Source organism: Phyllostomus hastatus, unplaced genomic scaffold (assembly GCF_019186645.2).
Source record: "Phyllostomus hastatus isolate PE091 unplaced genomic scaffold, TTU_PhHast_1.1 phas_contig_38, whole genome shotgun sequence".
Taxonomy (NCBI): domain Eukaryota; kingdom Metazoa; phylum Chordata; class Mammalia; order Chiroptera; family Phyllostomidae; genus Phyllostomus; species Phyllostomus hastatus.
Window position 1 is genome coordinate 30,057,963 of NW_025333869.1, and position 10,019 is coordinate 30,067,981.

At 35.3% G+C, this 10,019-nt stretch overlaps 1 protein-coding gene across 2 annotated transcripts in view; it reads left to right on the forward strand.

The window, feature by feature from the left end:
• CTNNA3 (catenin alpha 3) overlaps window positions 1-5,374 on the forward strand; it is a 1,495,188-nt gene extending 1,489,814 nt beyond the window's left edge. Inside the window, exon 18 of one of the 2 annotated variants that reach the window (XM_045841855.1) lies at window positions 4,066-5,374. In XM_045841855.1, coding sequence (XP_045697811.1) covers window positions 4,066-4,353 — 288 coding nt within the window. In that variant the 3' untranslated portion in view covers window positions 4,354-5,374. The remainder of the gene's footprint in view (window positions 1-4,065) is intronic. The other variant, XM_045841856.1, reaches the window with a different exon arrangement.
• The last annotated feature ends 4,645 nt before the right edge of the window (window positions 5,375-10,019 follow it).

The following is a 10,019-nucleotide window of genomic DNA, read 5'->3' on the forward strand; positions in this document are numbered from 1 at the left end:
AATATAGATGAGAAACTTAGAAAATAAAAAAGGAAAAACTGACATGTCTTTTTTTCCCCAATGTTTCTCTTGACCATCAATAATTAAAGTAGGATTTTGATAAGGGTCTTTCCCCAGACATTCCAACTGGATATAGTTGTCAAGGCTTACATCACATAAATTGCATGTTGTTTTTTGTAAAAAGCTCCAGACAGTCTATATACACTAATCACATGGAGGAAAAGTTGACATTTCATCGGGAAAAAGAAAATGCCTTTTGTAGTTATTACACTCCTTTTCTGTAGCAAAGGATTTTAGACATATCTCTAAATAGGATGGAGACTTTTGTCTGAAAACATTTTTAGAAGTGGGAAAATTTTTACTGTAGCTTTACTGAAATCACAGGGTACATTTCACAGAAGAGACATTGTAATAAAACAAACTATGTTTCCTGTATGACTCTCTTTAGATGGTTATCATTTGAGTCGTTGGCAAATACATCTTGCAGTTAAAGTAAGAGCTAACTTACTGAACATAATACTTTATGTTCATTTAGGTCCTCAAAACAAACAAACAAACAACCAAACAAAAAAAAAACAGGGACAGAACTTCCCAATATATGTTTGGATATCCAGGGGTGTCAAATTCATTTTCACCAGAGGCCACATCAACCTCATGGTTGCCTTCAAAGGGCTGAATGTAATTTTAGGACTGTATAAATGTACCTACTCCTTAACAGTTAAGCAAGAGCTCAGTGCTGCTACCACATAAAACAAGGTGGAGGGCTAGATTCGGCCCATGGACCTTGTGTTTGCCACCTGTGAATTATAGATGATATTGAGAAACCTGTTGTGGCATTAATAGACCAGCAAGCTCAGTTATTTTGAAAACCACACCAGGTTGTAAGAATAAGCACAGGCCACTAACTTAGGAAGGGTGGCTATCTTCCTGTTTAAGGATTTATCTAGGATACAGACCTTTAAATTAGGTCAAAATCCTCTTTAAAAAGTTACTTAAAACCTTGCCCCCACTTATGATAGGAAGTTGGGGGGATAGGAAGCTGCTTATATGTATGAAAATGCATATTTACGCATTAAGTTTAGGAGGTTTGAAGGCCTTAGAAGCCAATTTTACTTCCATTTGAAACCTTGATTAAGAACACTTCATGTCGATCAGACGGGAGTGTCACAGGTATTAGGGAAAATGGTCCTTCTATGGTAAAAATTTCAAGTTACATTTGTCCAGAAGAATTTTCAGGTCTTGAATGTAATATTTAATTTTAAAAAAATGAGGACCTGAGTTTTATAGGCTGATTACTCTACATGTCTTTAGAGTAAATTAATATTCTTTTCTCACACAGGTACATTGTGAAATTCAGAAAACTTTGTTTAATAAGTTGAACACAGAGGCCCTAATGAGATGCATTACCCTACTCAAATTACCTTTGATTTCACAGAACACATTCTAGTGAATCCTTCTCTTGAATGATTTTTCATGAAAGTAGACCGGGATAAAAGGATATATATAATTTTTTTGCAGACATAAAATTATGCAGTTGTTTTCTTTGAGTAGGTAGGAGCCATCACTGGGGCCTCCAGCAAAATTCCCTACCAATTGCTTGGCTCGTCTGTGATTTGGCTAATAGCAGAGAGCCATGCATCCAGCACACGTAGCTCTTAGACCCAAAGATCTTCACAGTATGTCTTACAAGCTTTCCTCATGAAATGACAGTATTCTTGTAGAAATTTCCCTAACCTTCTGTGAAACTAGTCTTCATGCTTTCCTAGAAGGATAATTTGTCCTGTTTTATTTTATTTTATTTTACTTTACTTTATTTTACTTTTTATTTTATTTTATTATTTTATTTTATTTATTTTTTAGTCACTCTGAGAAGTTTTACTATGGCCATTTAGGATTTTAAAATAAAAGCACTTGTCAGAGACCAGCATAAGAGATCACAACAGTGCTAACAGGGCTTTGTTGATTCAGTGAGGAAAGAACATAATCCACTTCCCACATTTCAAGGCATGGATTGCACTGAAACATCCTCTCTAGACCACTGGTTTGTACACACCACTGATAGGAAAAAAAAATCAGCAGGTAAGGAAATAAATGAAATCTATACATGACAAGATTAACAAGTGAAAAGGAAGACTAGAGAATGTAGGTTTTAGGGTGGGAGAATGTAGGTTTTGCCAGTGGGCTCCTGGGATCCTCTTCTGCAGCAGACTTTATGGCAACAGTGAGTCCTGGGAGTAAACTAAATACTGTCACGTTTGAGAGAGAAATTTACCAAGTATCCTCAGTACTATCCATGCTAGCTCATCATTTAGAAAATACTTTCTTCTTCTTACAGTGACATTGGAAACAACTTCAGAATCCAAATGGGATCCAGGAGGTTTTTAATGAAAATCACTAATTATTAAAGTACAGATTTTAGCCTTCAATCTGTCCATAAAGTAATGTTAATAACAAAGGGTGTTATTCTGTTCAAAGTCTAGTTTCTTTTGATTCGTGAACAGATTTAGAAGCACTAGGTGCCCTCTGAAATACATGAGTGCTTCATGAAATCCTATTTAATGTTTCCAAAACATTTGTCATTCCTGCCACACACACAGATTTTACATTTCTGGCTTCACTACGTAAAAAGACTTAAAGATGTATAGTTGTCAGGTAGTATTGCCTTTCAAATTACATATTTTTGTTGTCGTCTTTTCAAAGAATTTCAGGCTTGGAATATAATGGAGCTAATTAACATTTTTTTCCTCTGGGAAGCAGCCAGCGAGACCACTGCCCTAGGCACATAACTGAGCTTACTACTTTTCTTCGCTCATGTATTCTGTATATGAGATGAGAGTCTGCCGCCTGCAAAGGCAGAATACTCAGGCTGGGCAGCTATCGATGGATTTTAGTAACTGCAGTGCTGGTGTTTGAGTCTCAGCCCTGACAGCACACATCACTAAGAGGCAGCTGAGAAGGCATAGCTTGCTGTGTGAATAGGTTGTAGATGACAATCTGTCAAACTAAAATAATAGAAGATGCATTCATTGTATGAAAATAAATCAACTTGGCTTAACTCTAAGGTATTTTTGCAAGATCCTAGGAATAGTGGTCCATTTTCCCCTGAGATTATTTTGTGGACAACTCAGGTGGCATAACAATTAAAAACAGAATCATGTGAGAAGAGATTTCCTTTAGTAATATCATTAGTGCATCTTCATAATTAAGCAATTTGTCAGTTCTCACAAGAAAGAAATGATATTAATAATATCATTTCTAATAATAATCAACTATTTATTAGTCATTCTACTAGTTCTTTACCCATGTTATTTAAATTAAATAAGTATTTCTTCCAATTTAATATCTGAACAAACCGGGGAAAAATGGTTAAATGATTTGCCCAAGTTACCAAATGGCAGGCTTGGAATTTAAACCCAACTTTGCTAAGCCTTGGCATTTTCTACTTTAACACACTGCACAATACATTGGAAAGTTCTGTGTTTAATAAAGAGAATGTTTTAAGTAAAATTCCTTAGGAGATACTCATGAGAGTAAGTGGTATACATGTATGTATATGTTCATACATGTATATGATATTTAGCTTAATCTATAAATTCCCTGAGAAGAAGAGTTTTCAGTTGTTGTTCTTATAAATTTACTTATACATAATACAGATTTTATTGTGGAGAGTCATCTCTTAGAGAAAGGGCTCAGTACCAACTCCTAAAAACAGGGAGATCCATTACAAAGAAAGCAATGAGCCTCTGGACCTGACAACATTATGTAGAATTTATAGAATCCATTTTACTGAAAACCAAGAGAAATAAATGAATCTAACATATCATCTTAAAAGATAAAATGTGGATCTATTTGTGCAGAAGATAAATAGATAAATGCACAAAGACAGATGTATAGATTGATGTAGATAATTACACACACACACACACACACACACATATATATATAAAATGTGAATTAACTCATTTGTTTTTGGTACAAAAACAGTGAAACATTTAGTTTCAATAATATTAAGCCTCTTTAAATCCTGGTTGCACTCTTGAGTAATATTTATTTTTTCCCCTACAGTTGGACAGCGTCACCTCCCTAATCCAAGCAGCCAAAAATTTAATGAATGCTGTAGTGCAAACAGTGAAAATGTCTTACATCGCCTCAACCAAGATCATCCGAATTCAGAGTCCTGCGGGGCCCCGGCACCCAGTTGTGATGTGGAGAATGAAGGCTCCTGCAAAAAAACCTTTGATTAAAAGAGAGAATCCAGAAGAAACATATGCAGCTGTCAGACGAGGCTCAGCAAAGAAAAAGATCCACCCAGTGCAGGTCATGAGTGAATTTAGAGGAAGACATGTCTACTGAAACCACTGTTCTACTCTAGTGCCTATATTACAAAGTCCTGGCTAAACACACTGCTTCAAGTTTATACTTGATTAGTACTGTAAGTTCACTAGCTTTTAGAGTTTAATCCACAAGTAATGTAAAACACTGCAGGCTGAACCAACATGAGCAACATATATGTGGGATCCATGTCATTGTCATCTCTGTAAACTTAGTAAATAATCAATATATGCTTGCTGAATGAATGAAAACTTCAGGTGCCATTCAGCCTTTCCCTTCACAGGGAATATCTTACATTTATTATCAAATGGACATAGGAAATTCAAGTAAGTCTTATTCATCACTAATAGCTTGATTACATTCAGCCTTTTACTTTTAAATCAAAAAATTGACATAATCTCTTGACTTGGTTTCCAATGAAAACAAGGGACTTCATAATATTTTTTTCTGTTAAATCTTTACCTGACCTGACTGACAGAGATGTGTGGTTCCTGCTGTAGGGAAAAAATAAATCTCTATTTGTCTATATCTATTGTTAACTCATCAGGCTAACATTCATCAGAAACTAAATAAGCTGTAGTGGTTAAGCTATGTCCTAGATTTTTAAGATCAGCCTCCATTATTAATGAAGCAATTTATTAACATTATAAAGCTTCCAGTGATTTTTGATGCCAAAAATGTGGCTTTTAGGGCCCCATTGTGTTTAGTAGTTTTGCACATTGAGAGTTGGTTTTAAGTGGGTTCATCATAATTCAGATATGGAGAAGAGTTATTACCCACTTGGTGAAATGGGACATCTAACTATATCCCTTCGTGAATTATGCCAACAGAAGTGTAAGTAGCTCTGCATGACTCTAAAAATTCATTTTGATCAGCTTGCAATTATAATTAAAAGGAAAAGACCAGTTTGAGAAACATTTGGCATTCAGTAAAATATAAACTGTGTAAATTGTATCATTGAATTCTGAAGTAGAGTTAATGGCAATGAAGCTGGAATGATGTTTAATAACATGGTTTTAAATAAAAGTCAGTGAGATAGTTTTTTTATTAAACTGTGCTCACTATGCACACTCCCAATCACTGTGCTCATCCCTAGCTGAGTTTGTAATGAACTTCATAACAGTCTCAGAGTCTAGTGCGTTGTTTTTCTCACTCTTTGTCTCTCTGTCTCTCTTGTGCTCTCTTTTTTATTCTTGGGAGGATTTAATTTCTGTTTCACTTTTTCTCACACATATAGCTTCCATTTACAGAATTTTAAACATGTATTCCCTATTCTACTTTATTAAAATGATATTAGAACTATAATTGAATTTTGTACAACATTGTTATTAATGAGTTGTTTTAACAACCAATCATCTTTGTTTGATGAAGTAAAATTCACACATGCAGCACCAGTTATGTTAGGAGACCAGTCTGAGTATAAGAATGTGTGAAACATAAAAATGCATAAAAGTTGAGACATGATGTGCATGGTATCTTGAACAAAATGGTATGGGAAAAGTATTTATTTAATAAGTTATTATTAATTGTGGGAAAATGTTAACTCCTTTTCATCCTAATCAATTATTTTATGCTTCTAAAATTTGGGGTCACCTGGGCTCAGCACATGAACTTCCTAGAAGTTAAAAGTAATAAACTCCTCCCTGTCTTGAACTATGCACTGGCGGACAGTAATTATTCTGGACAGAGTACACTCCCTTAAAGAGAAAGCAGTGCAAAAGGTAATTAAGAAATTCAGATAATTCTATGTTCTAGAACTAGCTAGATAAATGAGGCAAAATAGGGAGTTTCTTTCATTGAAATATTGCCATGATTTTCTGCTCTAAGAGTAGACACTACAAGAGTAAAATTTATGACACGTCCTTTTTTCAGGTAAAAGTGAAAATTTATAATTTATTTGAGAAAATACATTTTTAAGATACCGTCATACTTCTAGATGCACATCTTAGTTCCTAAAGCCACATGCTCAGGAATCACAAGAGTCCCAATTAGAAAACCGAACGTCCGTTTGATTCTGCATCACTTTTCCACAGGTTGGAATTTAGAATGAATCATTAGATGTGGAAAGAATGGAAATAACTTGAAATTATTCAATTACCAAATAACCTCTATATCATTTAAAAAATGACTCTTCACACAAAATGAGATGTGAACAAGGCCCCCTCTTCAAAGTAGATAGATTTCCAGCTTAGCTCAAAGTAAACAACTTATAATTAAACAAAATCTAATTTAAAAAATTAACTTGGAAAATATCCCAGGAGTAGAGTCTGATGTAGAAATCAAAGGAGTAGTAAGAACAGGATGCACAGAGCTGAGAAAGGCGTTTGTCCACCTGAGTAAATTTTTGCAGTTGGCATCAATGGAAGGTGTAGTCCAATTCAAATCTGCTAATGATGTAAGTGCTTATATACAAGAAAAATTAACAGCAAAAATATTAATACATATTTGCATTATAACCCTAGTTCGATGAATCTAATAAGTATTAATGCATGAGATATATTTATACTGAAGCACTTCTGTAGAGGAATGGCAGAACTTTAACGAGAATGATACCTTGGTGATCTGTCTACACATCTTTTCAAATCACATCCTAGAGGCTGGTGTTCCCTCTGATGATACATTTGCTTTTTTCTTCTAATCAAAACTCACCTTTTTATTTTAGTGAAATCAATTTATGGAGGAAACAAAAAATCTTTGAGAGAGAGAAGAGAGTGTAGACCACCTACAAGGACAATCTCATCCTGGATTGCCACCAGCATCACCGTCAAACATTAGACCAGAATCAGAACGATAAGTTAGAAAATATCCATGAAGTCATAATCCAGTAAAGATTCCTCTAATCATAAAAACTGAAGGTTTCATCACACAAGAAGGATGAGACATATAGATTTCTCCCTTTTATATATCACAACTAAAAATTATTAAATTAAAATATCTGTTTCTAACAGAGTATCTGGATTATAGGTCAGGAATAGGTCAGGGAAAAAATGTAAACAGTAAGTACCTACAATAATGTGCTGCTTATCCCCTTTCTACTTGTCTTATGATATGAGTGAAAAACTGTAAATGTATTAGAAAATATAACACCCTTGCTCTAGCTGGTGTGGTTCAGTGGATTAAGTGCCAGCCTGTGAACCAATAGGTTGCCAGTTCAATTCCCATTCAGGGCATATGTCTGGGTTGCAAACCAGGTCCCTAGTAAGGGGGAACACAGGAGGCAGCCACAAATTGATGTTTGTCTCCCCTCAATCTCCCTCCCTCTCCTTCTCTCTAAAAATAATTTAAAAATCTTTAATAAAAAAAACACATTGTTTAGAAAAAAGAAAATACGACATCCTTAAATGTGTCTTCTGGCTTTTGCAAGTTGCTTAATTTATTAGCATTAATATAAACATATGTCCCCCATAAAGTCCTTCTGTTTATGGGGTAAGAACCACTATTACTGCACAAAAAGACCCATTCTCACATACTTAACAGTTTCAAAGGAAATCACTTTTCAATTCATACCACAGCAAGACAGTGACTACACTGTTAAGTGCCCAATTTGGGCCTCAAACCCAATAATTTGTGCTCCTCAATTTCAGTAATGCATGGGTGAAAAAACTAATGTCTGAGGCCAGAGAAAGTATTTTCAGGGGCTTTCAACACCTACGCTTTCAAGGATAGTTCTTTCATCTCACCCATCCTTGCGCTAAGTATCCTCCTAGTGACTGCTGACACCCTTCCAACAGAAAGATACAGTCAGTATTGCTCATTCTGGTCAGTTACCTGCAGTTAATGTCCTTTCCCCCTGGTCCATGCTCCGAAATGATCTCTCATCCCCTTAGGTATCTATGCCACATACAAATTAAAAAATATATACTGAGGTGTTCTAGTTAAACTTATGAATTTTAATTTTCAGCAGCATTATTCCTTGTTTGTTTGTTTGTTTGTTTCTTTAATCTATTCCAGAAGGTATTCTTACTCCTTTTGACATCAGATGCACACTGCCATGCTAGGGAATGTGGTTCCCATGGATACAGTTTTCTGTATGGTAGTGGGAGAATGAGTGGAATGAAATCTAAGACTTTTCCATGTGAGGTTTGTCATTCTTTGCCGAACTCGTTGCAGAATTGCCAGCTTGCTTCAGTATCATTTTAAGCCATTCTTCAGGTCAGCAAAGCAGGTATCAGAGTATCAAGTTGAATGAAAACTGTGCTTTCTTTTGTCAGCTTGTGTCCTGCCAACCAACCTGCCTGTTGCATATTTAAGAATCAAATAGCTATTTTTTTCTTTGAGAAAGTCAGAAATATTTCTGTCTGACTTGATCAGAAATTTAGGGGTATCCAGGTAAAAGATTGTAACCTGCATATTTTATTAATTCTTTTTAGGCAACTTCAAAATTTCTGCAACTTGGGAACTTTAATTTATGTACCATTTTTATTTATATGTCATATTCCAGGAATCAACACTTATTTAGATAAAAAACTTATGGAATTTTTTTTGTCATTATTCTTTGTCCACATCATTATGATATCTTCAGTATTAGTATTTTACATGTTACTACCAAATAAACAAGCCATACTTAATGATAGAAGCATCTACACACAAAGTCGTTTTGAGCTTTTAATTTGGCCCTTGGTTTCTATTAGGAAAGAAAATGTGGGTGTCATTAAAATTAAGTATATGCAAAAAAAAAAAGAGATGTCCTTATGAAGGTTGTGACATTATCCTAGACATCTAAATGAGAGGGAGAAGAAGAATTCAATTTGTAAATTATTTTTGTCATTTTTAACCAAGTCACATGAACAAAAATATTTTAAGCAAAAGAAATAATAATTTACAGCATTAGTCATTTTTACATGTGAATATTTTTATCACCCAGTAGGATAGATAGGAACTATCATTGAACACTTTAGAAGATCAGTAACACTAACTGAACACCATTTCCAAATGGAACCCAGCCTTACCAGGAACCTGTTACAGGCAATGACGGTTCGCAGGGCTGGCCTTCATGCAGATCCCAGAATGAGATGTTCATGGCTGCAGGCTGGCTTATAGCATCCAATGGTCCCCATTGCTTTATGGAAATGAACACAGGGATTGACTTTCAACATGAATTCGACAAGTTGGAGAAAAAGCAGTAAATACAGAGCACTTCTAAAGAAATATGGGTAAGAAAGTGACAGAGGTGGCGGGGGTGGATAAGAAAGATAATTGCCAAAGCAGGTAACTTTTTTAGCCAGAAGAAGGAAAAGTTTGGTTGTGTGAAGACTAAGCAGCCTCCTCCTGAGGAAGAGTTGAAGGATAAGGAAGAGTTTAAGAGTTTGAAGATACGGCACTTGTCTTTGGTGGTTTGTGTGGAGGCATGTTGGAGGCAGGAGGATGAACTCTGCAACAGTTGAGAATGAGTTAGTGATATGGTTTGCAAGATGAGAAATGGAAATTCAGCCAGTTTCCTAGACTGATAAAGGGTAAATTTTTTTCAGTGTCAGAGCTAGTCAGGGTAATCACACATTCATATATTTAGTGAATATTTGTTGAACAACTATGATGGCCCAGGCACGACTATAGGTTCTTAGGGTACAACAGGTGACAAAACAAACAGTGATCCTTGCCCTCATGGCAAGCTGTATGTTAAATGCTCTTACCTTATTAAAACCTCTCAGTAACCCTATGGGGTAAACACTATTAGCTCCATTCCATAC